Source organism: Zophobas morio, unplaced genomic scaffold, assembly GCF_036711695.1.
Source record: "Zophobas morio isolate AGI-343-1 ecotype UQ-CSIRO unplaced genomic scaffold, CSIRO_AGI_Zmor_V1 ptg000007l, whole genome shotgun sequence".
Lineage (NCBI taxonomy): Eukaryota > Metazoa > Arthropoda > Insecta > Coleoptera > Tenebrionidae > Zophobas > Zophobas morio.
The window spans coordinates 139068-160440 of record NW_026972112.1 but is presented as its reverse complement, the minus strand read 5'-3'; the positions used below and the strand labels follow the sequence as shown (position 1 = coordinate 160440).

General features: G+C 32.9%; 2 protein-coding genes across 2 annotated transcripts in view; both read left to right on the top strand.

Moving 5' to 3' along the window:
- LOC135124146 (splicing factor Cactin-like) overlaps window positions 1–21373 on the top strand; it is a 66317-nt gene that overhangs the window by 15822 nt on the left and 29122 nt on the right. Inside the window, exons 6-7 of the mRNA XM_064049016.1 lie at window positions 8254–8370; window positions 14555–14647. Coding sequence (XP_063905086.1) covers window positions 8254–8370; window positions 14555–14647 — 210 coding nt within the window. The remainder of the gene's footprint in view (window positions 1–8253; window positions 8371–14554; window positions 14648–21373) is intronic.
- Window positions 14801–21311, top strand: LOC135124139 (probable peptidoglycan muropeptide transporter SLC46). Its single transcript, XM_064049010.1, has 5 exons — window positions 14801–15758; window positions 20595–20696; window positions 20741–20878; window positions 20926–21166; window positions 21215–21311. The coding sequence occupies exons 1-5, from the start codon at window positions 14861–14863 to the stop codon at window positions 21285–21287; spliced, it is 1452 nt and encodes a 483-aa protein (XP_063905080.1). The 5' UTR covers window positions 14801–14860; the 3' UTR covers window positions 21288–21311.

Genomic DNA, 21373 nt, shown 5'->3' with positions numbered 1-21373 from the left:
CAATGGACGGACACGAAGGATGGGATGTATGAAATGGGTTTAATTAGAATGTTTTCACTGTTAACCTGGTTTTCGGGCGAAATGTGAAGTGTCACGGTGTGAATGATTACAGAGGTTGATTAAAATGGCTGAAGTGCTGCTAACGTTAAAATGGTCTGAATTGAAATAGAAATGATTTGTGGCGGAATTTTCCAACAAAATTCCCGTGCGAGGTGTTTCATTTTCTGACTTTTTTGAGCAAAAAATTTAAAAAATTACTCGTTAACGTTTCTGAATTTTCGATTATTTGATCTCTCAATTTCTCAATTAGTCGATTTTTTTCACTAGCACCCACGACGCATGCAAATGTCGACTCATTTAGAGCTGGCAAATTCAACTTTTTAGAATTTTCGGTTTTGCGATTTTTCGTGCTATCGATTTTTTAATTTTCCCATTTCTCGATTCCTCGAGTTTTCAATGTTACGATTTCTCAATTCTTCTACTCTTTGATTTCTCAGTTTTCTGATGTTTCAGTTTTACGATTTTTCAATTTTATGAATTTTTGACGTTTCTAAATTTTTGATTTTTCGTTTTCAGAGTTTCCGAATTAACAGATTTTTTTATTGTTCGACTTTCCAATTCCAATTCCAAAAATTTCAATTTTAAAAAAGTTGTCTAAAAATTATGAAAAAATTCAAGGACGTAGATCTCGACACGCTGATTCCAAAAATATAGCATGTTGATGGCCACGAAGTAAGATTTTCAAAAAAATCGTTGCGAAATGCGAATTTTTGAAAATTTGAAAAATTTCGAACTTTCAACGGTCGATTCTGGAAAAACGGATGCATGAATCAAAAAACCGAAGCCGGATTTGAGTTCTACGGCTCGAAATCTACAAGAAAATGTGTTTAGTTGAGTTTCGAAAATGTCAAAATTTTTGCGAAATTTGAAGAAGGGGGGACCGTTAAAAAATTTCAATTTTGAAAAAGTTGTCTAAAAATTATGAAAAAATTCAAGGACGTAGATCTCGACACGCTGATTCCAAAAATATAGCATGTTGATGGTCACGAAGCAAGATTTTCGAAACAATCGTTGCGAAATGCGAATTTTTGAAAATTTCAAAAATTTCGAAATTTCAACGGTCGATTCTGGAAAAACGGTTGCATGGATCAAAAAACCGAAGCCGGATTTGTGTTCTACGGCTCGAAATCTACAAGAAAATGTATTTAGTTGAGTTCCGAAAATGTCAAAATTTTTGCGAAATTTGAAGGGGGGACCGTTAAAAAATTTCAATTTTAAAAAAGTTGTCTAAAAATTATGAAAAAATTCAAGGACGTAGATCTCGACACGCTGATTCCAAAAATATAGCATGTTGATGGTCACGAAGCAAGATTTTCGAAAACATCGTTGCGAAATGCGAATTTTTTAAAATTTCAAAAATTTCGAAATTTCAACGGTCGATTCTGAAAAAACGGTTGCATGTTTCAAAAAACCGAAGCCGGATTTGAGTTCTACGGCTCGAAATCTACAAGAAAATGTATTTAGTTGAGTTTCGAAAATGTCAAAATTTTTGCGAAATTTGAAGAAGAGGGGACCGTTAAAAAATTTAAATTTTAAAAAAGTTGTCTAAAAATTATGAAAAAATTCAAGGACGTAGATCTCGACACGCTGATTCCAAAAATATAGCATTTTGATGGTCACGAAGCAAGATTTTCGAAAAATCGTTGCGAAATGCGAATTTTTTAAAATTTCAAAAATTTCGAAATTTCAACGGTCGATTCTGGAAAAACGGTTGCATGTATCAAAAATCCGAAGCCGAATTTGAGTTCTACGGCTCGAAATCTACAAGAAAATGTATTTAGTTGAGTTTCGAAAATGTCAAAATTTTTGGGAAATTTGAAGAAGGGGGGACCGTTAAAAAATTTCAATTTTAAAAAAGTTGTCTAAAAATTATGAAAAAATTCAAGGACGTAGATCGCGAAACGCTGATTCCAAAAATATAGCATGTTGATAGCCACGAAACAAGATTTTCAAAACAATCGTGGCGAAATGCGAATTTTTGAAAATTTCAAAAATTTCGAAATTTCAACGGTCTATTCCGGAAAAACGGTTGCATGTATCAAAAAACCGAAGCCGGATTTGAGTTCTACGGCTCGAAATCTACAAGAAAATGTATTTGGTTGAGTTTCGAAAATGTCAAAATTTTTGCGAAATTTGAAGAAGGGGGGACCGTTAAAAAATTTCAATTTTAAAAAAGTTGTCTAAAAATTATGAAAAAATTCAAGGACGTAGATCTCGACACGCTGATTCCAAAAATATAGCATGTTGATGGTCACGAAGCAAGATTTTTCGAAAAAATCGTTGCGAAATGCGAATTTCTGTAAATTCCAAAAATTTCGAAATTTCAACGGTCTATTCCAGAAAAACGGTTGCATGTATCAAAAAACCGAAGCCGGATTTGAGTTCTACGGCTCGAAATCCACAAGAAAATGTATTTAGTTGAGTTTCGAAAATGTCAAAATTTTTGCGAATTTTGAAGAAGGGGGGACCGTTAAAAAATTTCAATTTTAAAAAAGTTGTCTAAAAATTATGAAAAAATTCAAGGACGTAGATCTCGACACGCTGATTCCAAAAATATATGATCTTGATGATCACGAAGCAAGATTTTCAAAAAAATCGTTGCGAAATGCGAATTTTTGAAAATTTCAAAAATTTCGAAATTTCAACGGTCGATTCTGAAAACACGGTTGCATGGATCAAAAAACCGAAGCCGGATTTTAGTTCTACGGCTCGAAATCTACAAAAATTTCGAAATTTCAACGGTCGATTCTGAAAAAACGGTTGCATGGATCAAAAAACCGAAGCCGGATGCGAGTTGTACGGCTCGAAATCTACAAGAAAATGTATTTTGTTGTGTTTCGAAAATGTCAAAATTTTTGTGAAATTTGAAGAAGAGGGGACCGTTAAAAAATTTCTATTGTAAAAAAGTTGTCTAAAAATTATGAAAAAATTCAAGGACGTAGGTCTCGAAACGCTGATTCCAAAAATATAGCATGTTGATAGCCACGAAGCAAGATTTTCAAAACAATCGTTGCGAAATGCGAATTTTTGAAAATTTCAAAAATTTCGAAATTTCAACGATCGATTCTGGAAAAGCGGTTGCATGTATCAAAAAACCGAAGCCTGATTTGAGTTTTACGGCTCGAAATCTACAAGAAAATGTATTTAGTTGAATTTCGAAAATGTCAAAATTTTTGCGAAATTTGAAGAAGGGGTGACCGTTAAAAAATTTCAATTTTAAAAAAGTTGTCTAAAAATTATGAAAAAATTCAAGGACGTAGATCTCGACACGCTGATTCCAAAAATATAGCATGTTGATAGCCACGAAACAAGATTTTCAAAACAATCGTTGCGAAATGCGAATTTTTGAAAATTTCAAAAATTTCGAAATTTCAACGGTCGATTCTGGAAAAAGGGATGCATGGATCAAAAAACCGAAGCCGGATTTGAGTTCTACGGCTCGAAATCCACAAGAAAATGTATTTAGTTGAGTTTCGAAAATGTCAAAATTTTTGCGAATTTTGAAGAAGGGGGGACCGTTAAAAAATTTCAATTTTAAAAAAGTTGTCTAAAAATTATGAAAAAATTCAAGGACGTAGATCTCGACACGCTGATTCCAAAAATATAGCATGTTGATAGCCACGAAACAAGATTTTCAAAACAATCGTTGCGAAATGCGAATTTTTTAAAATTTCAAAAATTTCGAAATTTCAACGGTCGATTCTGGAAAAACGGTTGCATGTATCAAAAAACCGAAGCCGGATTTGAGTTCTACGTCTCGAAATCTACAAGAAAATATATTTTGTTGAGTTTCGAAAATGTCAAAATTTTTGCGAAATTTGAAGAAGGGGGGGACCGTTAAAAAATTTCAATTTTAAAACAGTTGTCTAAAAATTATGAAAAAATTCAAGGACGTAGATCTCGACATGCTGATTCCAAAAATATAGCATGTTGATTGTCACGAAGCAAGATTTTCGAAAAGATCGTTGCGAAATGCGAATTTTTGAAAATTTCAAAAATTTCGAAATTTCAATGGTCGATTCTGGAAAAACGGTTGCATGTATCAAAAAACCGAAGCCGGATTTGAGTTCTACGACTCGAAATCTACAAGAAAATGTATTTAGTTGAGTTGTCGAAAATGTCAAAATTTTTGCGAAATTTGAAGAAGGGGGGACCGTTAAAAAATTTCAATTTTAAAAAAGTTGTCTAAAAATTATGAAAAAATTCAAGGACGTAGATCTCGACACGCTGATTCCAAAAATGTAGCATGTTGATAGTCACGAAGCAAGATTTTCGAAAAAATCGTTGCGAAATGCGAATTTTTGAAAATTTCAAAAATTTCGAAATTTCAGCTGTCGATTCTGGAAAAATGGTTGCATGTATCAAAAAACCTGATTTGAGTTCTACGGCTCGAAATCTACAAGAAAATGTATTTAGTTGAGTTTCGAAAATGTCAAAATTTTTGCGAAATTTGATGAAGGGGGGACCGTTAAAAAATTTCAATTTTTAAAAAGTTGTCTAAAAATTATGAAAAAATTCAAGGACGTAGATCTCGACACGCTGATTCCAAAAATATATGATCTTGATGGTCACGAAGCAAGATTTTCAAAAAAATCGTTGCGAAATGCGAATTTTTGAAAATTTCAAAAATTTCGAAATTTCAACGGTCGATTCTGAAAACACGGTTGCATGGATCAAAAAACCGAAGCCGGATTTTAGTTCTACGGCTCGAAATCTACAAAAATTTCGAAATTTCAACGGTCGATTCTGAAAAAACGGTTGCATGGATCAAAAAACCGAAGCCGGATTCGAGTTGTACGGCTCGAAATCTACAAGAAAATGTATTTAGTTGTGTTTCGAAAATGTCAAAATTTTTGTGAAATTTGAAGAAGGGGGGACCGTTAAAAAATTTCTATTGTAAAAAAGTTGTCTAAAAATTATGAAAAAATTCAAGGACGTAGATCTCGAAACGCTGATTCCAAAAATATAGCATGTTGATAGCCACGAAGCAAGATTTTCAAAACAATCGTTGCGAAATGCGAATTTTTGAAAATTTCAATATTTTCGAAATTTCAACGGTCGATTCTGGAAAAACGGTTGCATGTATCAAAAAACCGAAGCCGGATTTGAGTTCTACGGCTCGAAATCTACAAGAAAATATATTTAGTTGAGTTTCGAAAATGTCAAAATTTTTGCGAATTTTGAAGAAGGGGGACCGTTAAAAAATTTCAATGTTAAAAAAGTTGTCTAAAACTAATGAAAAAATTCAAGGACGTAGATCTCGACACGCTGATTCCACAAATATAGCATGTTGATGGTCACGAAGCAAGATTTTCGAAAAGATCGTTGCGAAATGCGAATTTTTGAAAATTTCAAATATTTCGAAATTTCAACGGTCGATTCTGGAAAAACGGTTGCATGTATCAAAAAACCGAAGCCGGATTTGAGTTCTACGGCTCGAAATCTACAAGAAAATGTATTTAGTTGAGTTTGGAAAATGTCAAAATTTTTGCAAAATTTGAAGAAGGGGGGACCGTTAAAAAATTTCAATTTTAAAAAAGTTGTCTAAAAATTATGAAAAAATTCAAGGACGTCGATCTCGACACACTGATTCCAAAAATATAGCATGTTGATGGTCACGAAGCAAGATTTTCGGAAAAATCGTTGCGAAATGCGAATTTTTGAAAATTTCAAAAATTTCGAAATTTCAACGGTCGATTCTGAAAAAACGGTTGCATGGATCAAAAAACCGAAGCCGGATTCGAGTTCTACTGCTCGAAATCTACAAGAAAATATATTTAGTTGAGTTTGGAAAATGTCAAAATTTTTGCAAAATTTGAAGAAGGGGGGACCGTTAAAAAATTTCAATTTTAAAAAAGTTGTCTAAAAATTATGAAAAAATTCAAGGACGTCGATCTCGACACACTGATTCCAAAAATATAGCATGTTGATGGTCACGAAGCAAGATTTTCGGAAAAATCGTTGCGAAATGCGAATTTTTGAAAATTTCAAAAATTTCGAAATTTCAACGGTCGATTCTGAAAAAACGGTTGCATGGATCAAAAAACCGAAGCCGGATTCGAGTTCTACTGCTCGAAATCTACAAGAAAATATATTTAGTTGAGTTTCGAAAAGCTCAAAATTTTTGCGAAATTTGAAGAAGGGGGGACCGTTAAAAAATTTCAATTTTAAAAAAGTTGTCTAAAAATTATGAAAAAATTCAAGGACGTAGATCTCGACACGCTGATTCCAAATATATGGCATGTTGATGGCCACGAAGCAAGATTTTCAAAACAATCTTTGCGAAATGCGAATTTTTGAAAACTTCAAAAAGTTCGAAATTCAACGGTCGATTCTGGAAAAACGGTTGCATGGATCAAAAAACCGAAGCCGGATTTGAGTTCTACGTCTCGAAATCTACAAGAAAATGTATTTAGTTGAGTTTCGAAAATGTCAAAATTTTTTGCGAAATTTGAAGAAAGGGGGACCGTTAAAAAATTTCAATTTTAAAAAAGTTGTCTAAAAATTATGAAAAAATTCAAGGACGTAGATCTCGAAACGGTGATTCCAAAAATATAGCATGTTGATAGCCACGAAGCAGGATTTTCAAAACAATCGTTGCGAAATGCGAATTTTTGAAAATTTCAAAAATTTCGAAATTTCAGCGGTCGACTCTGGAAAAACGGTTGCATGTATCAAAAAACCGAAGCCGGATTTGAGTTCTACGGCTCGAAATCTACAAGAAAATGTATTTAGTTGAGTTTCGAAAATGTCAAAATTTTTGCGAAATTTGAAGAAGGGGGGGACCGTTAAAAAATTTCAATTTTAAAAAAGTTGTCTAAAAATTATGAAAAAATTCAAGGACGTAGATCTCGACACGCTGATTCCAAAAATATAGCATGTTGATGGTCACGAAGCAAGATTTTCGAAAAGATCGTTGCGAAATGCGAATTTTTGAAAATTTCAAAAATTTCGAAATTTCAACGGTCGATTGTGGAAAAACGGTTGCTGGTATGAAAAAATCGAAGCCGGATTTGCGTTCTAGATATCGAAATCTACAAGAAGTTTTATTTAGTTGAGTTTCGAAAATGTCAAAATTTTTGCGAAATTTGAAGAAGGGGGACCATTAAAAAATTTCAATTTTAAAGTTTTGCAATTTTGCAAATTTTTAATTTTTCCATTTTGGGCTATTTGGGTATTTCAATGTTTCAAAATTTCAATTTTTCGATGTTTCGAGTTTTCGATTTCCCGGTTTTTAGATTTTTCGACACTCAGTTTTTGATTTTCCGATTTCCGTTTTCCCAATTTTTCGTCATTTCAGTTTTTCGGTTCTTTAATTGTCTGATTTTGTCAACTGTGGATTTTTCGATTTTCCTATTTCTCGATTTCTCGATTTTTCGATTTTTTATTTCGTCAAAATGGCGTCATTTTAATCGATAAACTCGCTTTCACTTTCTTAGTGACAGATCTGGGTTTGTTGACAATCAATTAGTGAGAATTTAGTCAGTTTTGTAATTTTTTCCGAAATTCGTGTTTATTTGGTTGCCTATATCGCAATATTTGTGAAAGAATAAAAAATCTTAAAGATGCCATATGTCTATTTCGCTATTATTTTTTAACTTAAATTCTAGATGTTTAGAAAGCCAGTTAAACAAGATTTAATATAATATTTTCCACTTAATGTAAACAAGAACCTAAAAACCCTAAACAAATATCTTCCCTCTTCACGCACTACAGCAATATGTCACCGTCCATTACTCTAAAATTTAAAAACTCCAACCTTGAAACACCCTAAAAATCGTGAAATATTTCACCTCGTACTCTTTTCCCCCACCTGTCAAGAACCACCACCTTGAAACCCATCGTAAAAATCCTTAACTAGAGCAAATCTGCATCATTAACAGTTGCATGCTGCGTCCACTCCATCAAGATTAAAATTAAAAATTCCCACTTTTTCTTTTGAATCCACTATTAATAAACACCCATTCATTCTCCCAATCAATTTCACCGCGCTGAAAATAACCACGTAATTAAATACCACTACAACCACAACATAATCCATCAATCTAATGGCTAAAATGCAGCTGAAAAACTGACCTACAACTCCGAATATATTAACCCATATTTTATAAGACCATGCGTCAGTCGCGCCGATCACACTTTACCTTCTACCCTGCAATTTGTACATCGACCTCAACCGACCCCATTTTGCAGAAATGGGAAAGAGAGAACGCGAGCTTGCCGCAGCACCTGCAGAGGAAGCCCCCGGTGAAGCCCGACCACGACCTGACCCCAGAAGAATGGAACAAATTCGCCTGGGAGTCTTCGCAGGTGAGCCCCAGTTGTCCTTCACCTCTGTGATTAGAACATGGCATGCGGCAAACAAAAATCCACACATAATGTAAATGTTGGTCAGATCGATCCACTTGGTGTTTTTAAGCGCCCATCACTCTGGGGCAATTATCGTAAAATCTAGCCGTGGTCGTGGGGCACGCTAATGATGTTGAATTCTAATGGTCGAAAAACATCAATCTCGGCGGGTTTTGGTAATTGGGGGGTGCGACTTTTGGGGTTATTATTTTTTGGGGTAATTACGGGCGATTGTTGTAAGTCGTTCCAAGAATAACGGATATAGTTGGAGTTATTGATCACGATGTAATTTGTTACTGTTTTTGCCTCAACTAGAAACTCGATGTCGTCATCTGAAAGTGGTAGTCTCCTTAATTTAGTTTTAAAACATATTATTAGTAGATATTTTTACTTTCTGAGCGTAAGCTCGGCCTTTCATGCTCCCAGAGTATGAAGAAATAGGTCCCCGTTTCCGTCTGTCTGTCTGTCTTTTGATTTTTTTTTTGATGATGTCATCTTCAGAATTTACAAGTTTCCTCTTGTGAGTCTGAGCACTCATGGTTTTTAGAATTATTTATACAGGGTGACAAAAAATTAATGAATGAGGCAGTTTATTGTATTGATTAAATCAAGAAAGTCACTCCATTTTCCCGAAAATTTGGAAATTCAGTCCTGTTATTACTAGTACTACACTGCATCTATCCAAATTGTTATATGTGACCTTCTAAAAATGATGATAACGTCAATTTTTGAAATCACTAATTTTCTTTAATTTTTCAATTTTTCCACTTTTCAGTGTGTCGGTTTTATAATTTTTCGTTTTTGCAACTTTAATTTTTTTTATTTTTCAATTTCTCCATTTCCAAATTTTTCAATTTTTCGTTTCTTCAATTTTTTGATATTACGATTTTTCATTCTTCGATTTTTCACTGTCTTAATTTTTAAATTTTCAACTTTTCGTTTCAACAATTTTTCGTTTCTTGAATTTTTCTAATTCGTAATTTTATTTTCATTTTCTTTATAATCAAATCCTCAAAACACCAAAATTCAAATTCTGAAAGCACCGAAACCCTCAAATCTTCAAAACACCAAAATCCTCAAATCTTCAAAACACCAAAATCCCCAAGTCGTCAAAACACCAAATTCCTCATATCCTCAAAACACCAAATTCCTCATATCCTCAAAACACCAAAATTCTCAAATCCTCAGAACACCAAAATACTCAAATCTTTAGATGTTCAAAACACCAAAATACTCAAATCTTCAGATCTTGAAAACACCAAAATCCTCATATGTTCAGATCTTCAAAACACCAAAATCTTCAAATCCTCAAAATAACAAAATCCTCAGATCTTCAAAATATCAAAATCCTTATCCTCAGAACACCCAAATCATCGTACCTCAAAACACCAAAATCCTCAAATCTTTAAAACACCAAAATACTCAAGCCTTCAAAACACCAAAATCCTCAGATCCTCAAAACACCAAAATTCCGATATCCTCAAAAGACCATAATTCTCAAGTCCTTAAAACACCAAAATTCTCAAATCTTCAGAACACTAAAATCCTGAAAACACCAAAGTTCTCATATCCTCAAAACACCAAAACTCTCAAATCCTCAAATCCTCAAAATACCAAAATTCTCAGATCCTCCAAACACCAACATCCTCAAAACACAAAAATTCTCTAACCTTCAAAACATAAAAATTCTGAAATCCTCAAAACACAAAAATCCTCAAATCCTCAGAACATCAAAATCCTCAGATCCTCAGTTCGTGGAAACACCAAAATCCTCAAAACACCAAAATCCTCAAATCCTCAGTTCGTGGAAACACCAACATCCTCAAAACACAAAAATTCTCTAACCTTCAAAACATAAAAATTCTGAAATCCTCAAAACACAAAAATCCTCAAATCCTCAGAACATCAAAATCCTCAGATCCTCAGTTCGTGGAAACACCAAAATCCTCAAAACACCAAAATCCTCAAATCCTCAGAACACCAAATTCCTCATATCCTCAAAATACGAAAATCCTCAGATCCTCATAACATCAAATTCCTCATATCCTCAGAACACCAAATTCCTCAGATCCTTAAAACAAGAAAACACTCAAATCCTCAGAACATTAAAATTTTCAAATACTCAAAACACCAAAATCCTTAGATCCAAAAACATTAAAATCATCAAATTCTCGAAGCACCAAAATCCTCAGATCCTCAAAACACCAAATTCCTTAAATCCTCTGAACGTCAAAATCCTCAAAGCTTCAAAACATCAAAATTATCAAATTCTCAAAACACGAAAATCCTCAAATCCTCAGAACATCAAAATCCTGATATCCTCAGAAAAACAAAATCCTCGGATCCTCAAATCACCAAAATCGTCATATTCTCAGAACACCAAAATCCTCTAATCTTTAAAACATTAAAATCCTCAGATCCTCAAAACAACAAAATCCTCAAATCCTCAGACCACCAACGTCCTCTCATATCTTCAAAATACCAAAATCCTAAAATCCTCAGAACATCAGTTCCTCAAATACTCAGAACAACAAAATCCTCAGATCCTTAAAACACCAAAATACTCAAAACACCAAAATCCTCAAATTTCAGGACACCAAATTCCTCCTATACTCAAAACACCACAATCCTCAAATTCTCAGAACATCAAGTTCCTCATATCCACAAAACACCAAATTCCTCAAATCTTCAGATCATCCAAATCCTTGAATCCTCAGGACATCAAATCTTCAAAACACCAAAACCCTCAAATCCTCAGAACACCAAATTCTTCATATCCTCAGAACATCAAATTCCTTATTTCCTCAAAACACCAAATTTATCATATTCTCAGAACGCTAAATTCTTCATAACCTCAAAACACCAAAATCCTCAAAACCTCAAAACATCAACATCCTCAAATCCTCAACACCAAAATTCTCACATTATCAAAACGCCAAAATCCTCAAATCTTCAAAACATAAAAATTTTCAAATCCTCAAAAAAGTCCTCAAATTCTCAGGACACTCATATCCTCGAAACACCAAAATCCTCAAATCTTCAGACCCCACATTACTCATATCCTCAAAACACGAAAATCCTCAAATCTTCAAACATCAAAATTCTTAAATTCTCATAACACGAACATTTTCAAATCCTCAAAATTTTAAAGTCCTCAAATCCTCAGATCACCAAAATCTTCGCATCCTCAAACACCAAAATCCTCAGATCCTCAAAACACTAAAATCCTCATATCCTCAGAATACCAAATTGATCATATCCTTAGAGCACAAAAATCCTTTAACCTTCAAAACATCAAAATTCTTAAACCCTCAGAACACGAAAATCCTAAAATCCTCATAATATCAGAATCCTCAAATCCTCAGAACACCAAATCCTCCTATCCTGAAAACACAAAAATCCTCAAATCTTCAAAAGATTAGAATCCTCATATCCTCAAAACACCAAATTCCTCATATCCTTAAAACACCAAAATCCTGAAATCCTCAAAATACCAACATCCTCAAATCCTCAGAACACCAAATTCCTCATATCATCAGAACACAAAAATCCTCTAATCTTCAAAACATAAAAATTCTGAAATCCTCAAAACACGAAAATCCTCAAATCCTCAGAACACCAAATTCCTCATATCCCCAAAATACCAAAATCCTCAGATCCTCATAACATCAAATTCTTCATATCCTCAGAACACCAAATTCCTCAGATCCTCAAAACTCAAAAATCCTCAAATCCTCAGAACATTAAAATTCTCAATTACTCAAAAACCAAAATCCTTAGATCCCAAAACATCAAACTCATCAGATCCTCAAAACACCAAAATCCTCAAATCCTCTGAACGTCAAAATCCTCATGTCATCAAAACGCCAAAATTCTCAAATCTTCAAAACATCAAAATTGTCAAATTCTCAAAACACGAAAATCCTCAAATCCTCAGAACATTAAAACCTTCAGATCCTCAGTAAAACAAAATCCTCATCACATCCTCAAAATACCAATATCCTCAAATCCTCAAATTCTCAGATCGTCGAAACACCGAAATCCTCAAATCCTCAAAACACCAAAATCCTCAGATCCTCAAAACACCAATTTCATTGTTTCTCTAGAAGAATTGATAAACGAAAAACTATAAAATCCAAAGTTGAAAAATTGAAAAATTCTCAAATTCTCATATCCTCAAAATACCAAAATCTTCAGATCCTCATAACATCAATTCCTCATATCCTCAGAACACCAAATTCCTCATATCCCCAAAATACCAAAATCCTCAGATCCTCATAACATCAAATTCCTCATATCCTCAGAACACCAAATTCCTCAGATCCTCAAAACTCAAAAATCCTCAAATCCTCAGAACATTAAAATTCTCAATTACTCAAAAAACCAAAATCCTTAGATCCTCAAATCCTCAGATCCTCAAAACACCAAAATCCTCATGTCATCAAAACGCCAAAATTCTCAAATCTTCAAAACACCAAAATTGTCAAATTCTCCAAACACGAAAATCCTCAAATCCTCAGAACAATAAAATCCTCAAATCCTCAGAAAAACAAAATCCTCAAATCCTCAGAAAAACAAAATCCTCATCACATCCTCAAAATACCAAAATCCTCAAATCCTCAAATTCTCATATCGTCGAAACACCGAAATCCTCAAATCCTCAAAACACCAAAATCCTCAGATCCTCAAAACACCAAAATCCTCAAATCCTCGGAACACCAAAATCTTCAAATTCTCAGATCGTCGAAACATCGAAATTCTCAATTCCTCAAAACACCAAGTTCCTCATCCTCGGAACACCAAGTTCCTCATTATCCTCAAAACACCAAAATCCTGAAATCCTCAAAATGCCGATATCCTCAAATCCTCAGAACACCAAATTCCTCATGTCCTCAGAACGCAAAACTTCTTTAATCTTCAAAACATAAAAATTCTGAAATCCTCAAAACTCGAAAATCCTAAAATCCTCAAATCCTCAGAACATTAAAATCCTCAAATCCTCAGAACATCAAAATCCTCAAATCCTCAGAAAAACAAAACCCTCAGATCCTCAAAACACCAATTTCATTGTTTCTCTCGAAGAATTGAATAAACGAAAAACCATAAAATCCAAAGTTGAAAAATCGAAAAATTGAAAGATCCACAAATTTAAAATTTTCATATTGAAAAAAAAATAGAAAGTCGGAACACTGAAAAATCGAAAAATTCAAAAACTAAAGAAAACAAAAAACCAAAAGGAAAAACCGCAAATCGAAGAATTGAAGGAAGGAAAAATCGAAAAATTAAAAATTGAAAACTCCGGAAATTGCAGATCGATAAATTGAAGAAACGAAATTGAAACTGAAAAAGCAATAAAAATTAAAAAATCGGAACACTGAAAAGTCGAAAGATTGTAAAAATAAAAAAAAATAAAAAACCGGAACGAAAAATTTCAAAAAATGAAAAATTAGTGAATCGAAAATTGAAAACTTAAAAATTTTAAATCGACAAATGGCAAAATCGAAAAACTGAAGAAACAAGAAAAATGAAAAATTGCAAATCAAAAAACTGAAAAAACAAAAATTATTAAGTCGAAACATTGAAAAACCGAATAATTAAAAGAATAAAGAAGGTAAAAAACTGCTTGTTTGAAAAATTAGAAAAGTTTATTGGGTTGCTTTTCAAGGGCGAGGGAAGTTCTGGCGAAATACCCTTCTACGAACTTCTTGCGTGAATATTCAAACATTTTTAGGTTCATGCCGGTGTAAAGCAGTCTTTAGGGACTTTCGGTTTACAGCTGATTATTGTGATAAAGTAAGTATTTCATTTTTCAGTGGAATAGTACTCGACGAGCTAAAATCGGAAACGTTTCCGTGTCTTCCATTAGAGCGTCTAAATAATTCATAAAAACATTTCGATTTCCCATTACCTCCGGCGACTGTCCTTAACATTGCTCCCTGAACTTCCGGCACATCGATTTCCGGTATTTACGTCAAGTTGATTTCTCCATTTAAACAAATTGTTTCGTGCAGAGTAATGAAATGCCTCTTTATTGAATAAATAAAAACGCTTATTTATCCCGTTTAGGGTTATGTCTTCACTTTCTTAATAGTTAATTGAAGACACCAAAGTAGTACTACCCTTACTAACCCAAGTACTCTTGCAGGCCACCCTCACCCCGTGCCCCAACTGCGGCCGCACCTTCTACCCCGACCGCCTCCTGGTGCACCAGAGAAGCTGCAAACCCCCCCAAGACGCCGTAAGTACCCAAACAAAACAACTGTCACCGTTATGAAGACACATTGATCCGTATTCATTCCTCTCGTCACACGTTTCCGGTCGTATTTTAACACACACAGTCGGCAATTACTTAATCAAATAAAAAAACTCTTCATTCTTGTCCGTTTGACTGAGTGACGACGCGTTGTGTTCCCACCGATAATGGTGAGAATGGTTCGCTTCAAACGCAACAATGGATAGCGAATCCAAAAAAGTACGCCGGTACTGCCAGGAATGGGTGGCGAAAATCCGCACCGTCTTGAGCAACATCACCGTGGAGCCCATCCTCATGTGCTTCGTCCTGCCCTGCATCATGGCCAACCTCGCCACCCAGAACCTGAACATGGACAAAGCGTGCCGGGTGAATTTGAAACTGGATGACGGGACCTGTGATGCGATGGTACTGCGGGATACCGAAAGGTACAACCAGAGCGACGAAGTGGCCGTCCAGAAGCTGGTAGCGACGATGAACGCCTGGAAGAACGTGATCCAGAGCTTCGTACCATCGCTACTGTTGATGTTCTTGGGTTCGTGGAGCGACAGACACAGAAGAAGGAAGCCGTGTTTCTTAGGACCCATCATAGGGGAGATGGTTACTTGTATGGGACTTCTCTTTTGCACCTTTTTCTACTACGAACTACCAGTGGAGTACAACGTGTTCTTCGAAGCGGTACCACCGTCACTGACTGGGGGTTGGTTCGCGATGTTCATGGCCATCTTCAGCTACATCGGGGGAATAACGAGTGTGCAAACCAGGACACTGCGAATAGGAGCGGTGAACATCTTCGTCAATATTAGTTTCACGGTTGGGAATGCTTTGAGTGGGATTCTGTACAAGCATATTGGGTTCTACGGGATTTTCTCCCTGGCGTTGCTATTCTATCTGGTCGGGTTCTGCTACGGTGTGTTCGTCGTGAAGGAAATTCCAAGTGAAGGTACCACGATTGGTACCAACTTCTTGAAGGATTTCTTCAACGTGAAACACGTAGCGGAGACCTTTCGGGTGGCTTTTAAGAAAGGCAAACGCAACAGGAAGGCGAGGATTTGCACCATGATGGTTCTGTGTATGGTGATTGTGGGACCCATGCACGGTACGGTACTTCCACAGTCAAACTTAGCCTCTACTTATGGTCCATTGTGGTGAGTGTAAAACTGAGTTTTCAGGATTGAGCCAAAATTGGTCGAAGATTATTTTGGCAGAATTTCTTTTTTTTCAGTTTTTCGATTTTTGAAGTCTAAATTTTTCAGTTTTCCAATTTTCCAACTTAAATTTTTGAATTCTTAAATTTTGCAATTTTTCGTTTCTGTGGTTTTCCGATTTGCGATTTTTCAGTTTTTCATTTTTCGTGTTTCTTCAATTTTTCGATTGTTCAATGCCGGTTTTATAATTTTTTTTTCCAATATCAATATTTTCAATTTATCGTTTCTTCAAATTTTCAATTTTACATTTATTTTTAATTTTTCAATTTTCCGATTTTCAAATTTTGGACATTTCAATTTTTAGATTCTGCAAATTTTCGATTTGAAATTTCACGAGATTTCCATATTAAATTTTTCAAAATTCAGAAATTTTAATTTTTCGTTTCTTCAATTTTAGATTTCAGTCTCTCAAATATTTAGTTTTTCGTTCTTTCAATTATTTTTTATTTGCAATTTTTCTACTTTTCATTTTAAATTTGTGTCTATATATGTCATTATAATTACGATTTTAAAAATTTTTCAATTTTACGATTTTAGAATTTTTCCATTTTTCAATTATTGGATTTTAAAACTTTTTCATTTATTCGATTTTTCAATTTTTCGATTTTTAATTTTTTAATTCTGCCATCTTTCACTGTTGCATTTTTCGACTTAACAATTTTGACGATAATTTTTCGATTTTAAAATTTTTGGGATTTTAAAATTTTCGATTAGTTTCGTTTTTTCTTTCGAACTTTTCTTTGCAACTTGTCGATTTTCCAATTTTTCGATTTTGCCGTTTTTCGTTTTTCAGTTTTTGATTTTTATCATTTTTCAGTTCCAGTTTTAGATTTTTCAGTTTATTGATTTTTTAATTTTTCGTTTCTTCAATTTTTGATTTGCAATTTTTCTAGTTTTCATTTTAAAGATGCATCTAATAATAATTATAATTAAAAAAAAATCACTTTTTCAATTTCACGATTTTAGAATTTTTCCATTTTTCTATTATTGAATTTTAAAACTTTTTCCTTTATTCGATTTTTCAATTTTTCGTTTTTTAATTTTTCAATTTCTCGATTTTAATTTTTCAATTGTACAATTTTTGGCATTTCCAATTTTTCGATACGATTCGTTTTTCTCTTTCCAATTTTTTGATTCATTAATTTTTTTTTAATCTTAAGTTTACTGATTTTTAGTTTTTCAGTGTTTGAATTTTTCGTATCTTCAGTTCTTCGATTTAGCATTTTTCGATTTTTAATTTTTTCAATATTTCAATTTGTTGATGTTTCGATTTCTCGGTTTTGCAACTTCTTGGTTTTTCAAAGTTTCGAATTTTAAAATGTTTGATTTTTCGATTTTTCAGTTTTTTATTTTTTAAATTTTTCGATTTTTCAATTCCTCGATTGTTGTTTTCGATTGTTCAATTTCTTGAATTTTCGATTTTTCAATTTTCGATTTTTTTAATTCCATGTTTATCAGTTTTTCAATTTTTAGCTTTTCAATTTTGGTCTGTCTCAATTTCTCATTTTTTCAATTAACTTTTCGACTTCTGGAATTTTCGATGTTTAGATTTTTGGAATTTTTGTCTTTTCGATTTTTCAATTTTTAATTTTTCACTTTTTTGATTTTTGATTTTTCAGTTTTTCGATTTCAAGTTTTCGTATGAAAAAAGGAAAAATTGCAAAATTCAATTTTTCGATCTTCCAGTGTTACAGTTTTACGATTCTATAATTTTTCGATTTTACAATTTTTTCAATTTTTAAGTTTCTCGATTTTTAATTTTTCAAGGTTCCGATTTTTCGTTTCTTCAGTTCTTCGATTTGCAGTTTTTCGCTTTTTCACTTTTTCGATTTTACAATATTTAGTTTTATCAGTTTTTGGATTTTTTTATTTTTTCGGATTTTTAGTTTTTCGATTTTTCAATTTTACGATTTTTATGTTAGAAGGTAATAAAGTCCCGAACTTGTGTTGAATTTTTATTCTAGATATAGTTGTTGTAAAAAAATCAAAATTGTAGATAACAATTTTTCGATTTCTCAGTTTTTCGAATTTTCGGTTTCTCGATTTTTCAACTTCCATTTTTCAGTTTTTCGATATTTCAGTGTTGGATTTTTTCATTGTTTTTATTCTTCATTTTTCGATTCTTCAATCTTTCGATCCTTCAAATTTTCGATTTTTCGATTTTTTCACTTTTCGAATTCTCGATTTTCCGATTTTTCAGTTTTACAATTTTTCAGTTTTTCGATTCAATTCTCAGATTAACTTACTTTCAGATATTTTAATTTTTCCATTATTAAAATTTTAGATTGAGATTCTTCATTTTTCAGTGCTTCGAATTTTGAAGGTTTTTGTTTTTCAATTTTTCCATTTTTTAAATTTTCGATTTTTCTACTTCGGTTCTTATATTTTTCAATTTCCTAGTTTTTCAATTTCTCAATTTTTCCTTTTTCAGTTTTGCGTGTTTTCAATTTTTCGATTCTTCAATTTTTCTTCGCTTTTTCAATTTTTCAATATTCCAGTCAAAACTGAAAAATTCCCAGGTTTTTCGATTTTTGGACTTTATGATTTTCATGTTAGAAAGTAACAAAGTCCTGAATTGTGGTTTATGAATCCGTGTTGAATTTCTTGTAAAAAAGCCAAAATTGTAGATATAACAATTTTTCGATTTCTCGGTTTTTCAAATTATCGGGTTTTCGATTTTTCACTTTTCGACTTCTCGATTTTTTTTTTCAATTTTACAATTATTTTTCAACTTTTCGATTTTTCAGTTCTTAGATTTTTCAATCTTTGACATTTCTAAATTTTTGATTTTCAATTCCTCAATTTCTGGATAGATCGATTTTTTGATTTTTCGATTTTTTGATTTTTCCATTTCTCGATTTCTTCATTTTTGATGTTCGAAAATTTCAATTCAATTTTTAGATTTTTCAGGTACTTATTTGATTTTTAATTTTCGATTTTAAGGCTTTGATTTTTTTACTTTTGATTTCTTGATTTTTCAGTTTTTCAATTTCTCAATTTTTCGAGGTGAGTTTTGAATTTTTTCAATATTTCGATTCTTTAATTTTCGATATTTTAATTTTTCCATTATTAAAATTTTATATTTTCCAGTTTCTCGATTTTTCAGTCCTTCGATATTTCTGTTTCAATTTTTGGAATTTTTGATTTTAGATTTTTCAGTTTTTGATGTTTCGATTCTTGGATCTTTCGATTTTTCGATTTTAAAATTTTTCTAATTTTTCGATTTTTCAAATCAGTTTCTCGATTTTTCAATTTAAGATTTTTGAGGGTTTTTATTTTTCAGATTTTAGATTTTTCGACTTCGGTTCTCATATTTTTCGATTTCTTAATTTTTGGTTTGGTCAGCTTTGGGTTTTTCAGTTTTTCGATTCTTCAATTTTTCTTCTATTTTTCAATTCTTCGATATTTCAGTCAAAACTGAAAAATCCGAAGAATTTTTCGATTTTTCGACTTTACAATTGTCATGTCAGAAAGTAACAGAGTCCTGAACTTGTGGTTTATGAATCCGGGTTGCATTTTTATCCTAGATATCGATTCAATTTTTAGATTTTTCAATCTTCGACGTTTCTAAATTTTCGATTCCTCGATTTCGCCATTAATATATTTTTCATCTTAATTAGTCGACTTTTCGAGAACTCGATTTTTCGACATTTCGACTTTTCGATTTTTGGATTTTTCAGGTATTTGATTTTTAATTTTTCGTTTTTTTTTAATTTTGCTTTTAAGACTTCGATGCTTTTAGACTTTTCGCTTTCTTAATTTTTCAGTTTTTCAGTTTCTCAATATTTCGATGTCAGTTTTGTGTTTTTTCAATATTTCGATATTTCAGTTTTGGGATTTTTCAATATTTCGATTCTTTGGTGTGTTCATTATTAAAATTTTAGATTTTTCAATTTCCCGATTTTTCCAATTGAATTTTTTGATTTTAGATTTTTCAGTTTTTGATGTTTCAATTCTCGGATATTTCGACCTTTTGACTTCTCGCTTTTAGATTTTTCGGTTTTTGAATTTTAGATTTTTAAAATTTATAATTTTTCAATGTTTGTTTTTCCGGATTTTTCAATTTTTCAATATTTCGATTGTTCAATTTTGGGTTTTTTAATTTTTCGATTTTCCACTTTTTCGATTTTCAAATATTTGGTTTTTTCAGTTTTTCGATTTTTCAATTTTTCGACTTTTCGAATAAGAAAAAAGGAAAAATTGCAAAATTGTAAAATTGAAAAATCAAAAGTGAAAAACGAAAAAGGATAAAATGAAAACTTGGAAAAATCTAAAAATTGGAAATCAAGAACTGAGGAAACAGGAAAATCGAAAAATGAAGGACAGTAATATCGAAAAATTGAAGAAACGAAAAACTGAAAATTTTGAAGGTCGAGAAATTGAAAAATGGAAAAATTGAAAAAATAAAAAAAATAAAAAACAAAAAATTGTAAAATCGAAGACAAAAGAACTACGAAAACTCCAGATTTTTTCGAAAAATATTAAGATTTGATTTTGCGTTTTTTTTTATGATAGCACTTACAAGTTCATTCATTGATTTTTTGAGTCACCCTGTATAACTAATTCTAAAAACTATGTTGTTATACAATTTCGACTTTTTTCCAAAAATATTTTATAAAAATAAAAATAAATCCGCTATTGAAAATTCCGGAGACTGCGCCAAAAACTCAGTTTTACACGAAACCAAAAAAGTACCGTTTCGTACCCAATTGACCGTACTCTTTCAGGCGAAGTAAGCGTCTTGTACTTATTCGTCCGCTACAGATTCGGCTGGAACGAAGTTGACTACAGCATATACTCGACTTTTTACGTGATCACTCACATGCTTGGTACGTCCCTTATCCCCCAAACAAAACTAAAACATTTGTTTCAGGAACCCTCTTCTCTCTAATTTTATTTTCGAAAATTTTAAAAATCGACGACGCCGCTTTGGGTTTTCTTTCAAGCGCTAGCCGCATCGTGGCGTCCGTGGTGTACGCCTTCGCCCCCAACGCCTGGGTCTTTTACGCTGGTACGCTCACTATCTATTTTTACGTTACCTAAACCAGTGTTCTTCAGGTGCTTTGATCGAGATTCTCAACGGTACCACTTTCATCGCTATGCGTTCTATTATATCGAAACTAGTACCACCTGACGAGCTAGGGAAGATTAATTCGCTGTTTGGGTTGTCGGAGGCGTTGGTGCCGATTGTGTACGGACCGCTGTATAGCATAGTGTACAAGCACACCATTAGTAGTCTGCCGGGGACGTTCTTTCTGGTGGGAGGGGCCCTCACGGTACCGTCGCTCTTCATCTTCTGGTACCACTAATTTTTGATAGTATGACTTTAATAATAATTCTGTTCTAGTTGGTTGTACAACGAGCACAAGCGCGACCGTGAAGAAGACGCAATTTCAGACTGTAATAAAACTAACCTCTAATGATAATAAATTATTGTTACCGTTTGTGTGTGTTTTTTTTTTTTTTTGGAAAATTTACCCGTTTAATTATAATCGCACTACCGTGC

Coding starts and splice junctions, on each gene's coding strand:
- LOC135124139 (XM_064049010.1), top strand. CDS start 14,861: ATGGATAGCGAATCCAAAAAAGTACGCCGGTACTGCCAGGAATGGGTG. Junction 20,697..20,740: donor CGTGATCACTCACATGCTTG/GTACGTCCCTTA, acceptor CATTTGTTTCAG/GAACCCTCTTCTCTCTAATT. Junction 21,167..21,214: donor CCGTCGCTCTTCATCTTCTG/GTACCACTAATT, acceptor ATTCTGTTCTAG/TTGGTTGTACAACGAGCACA.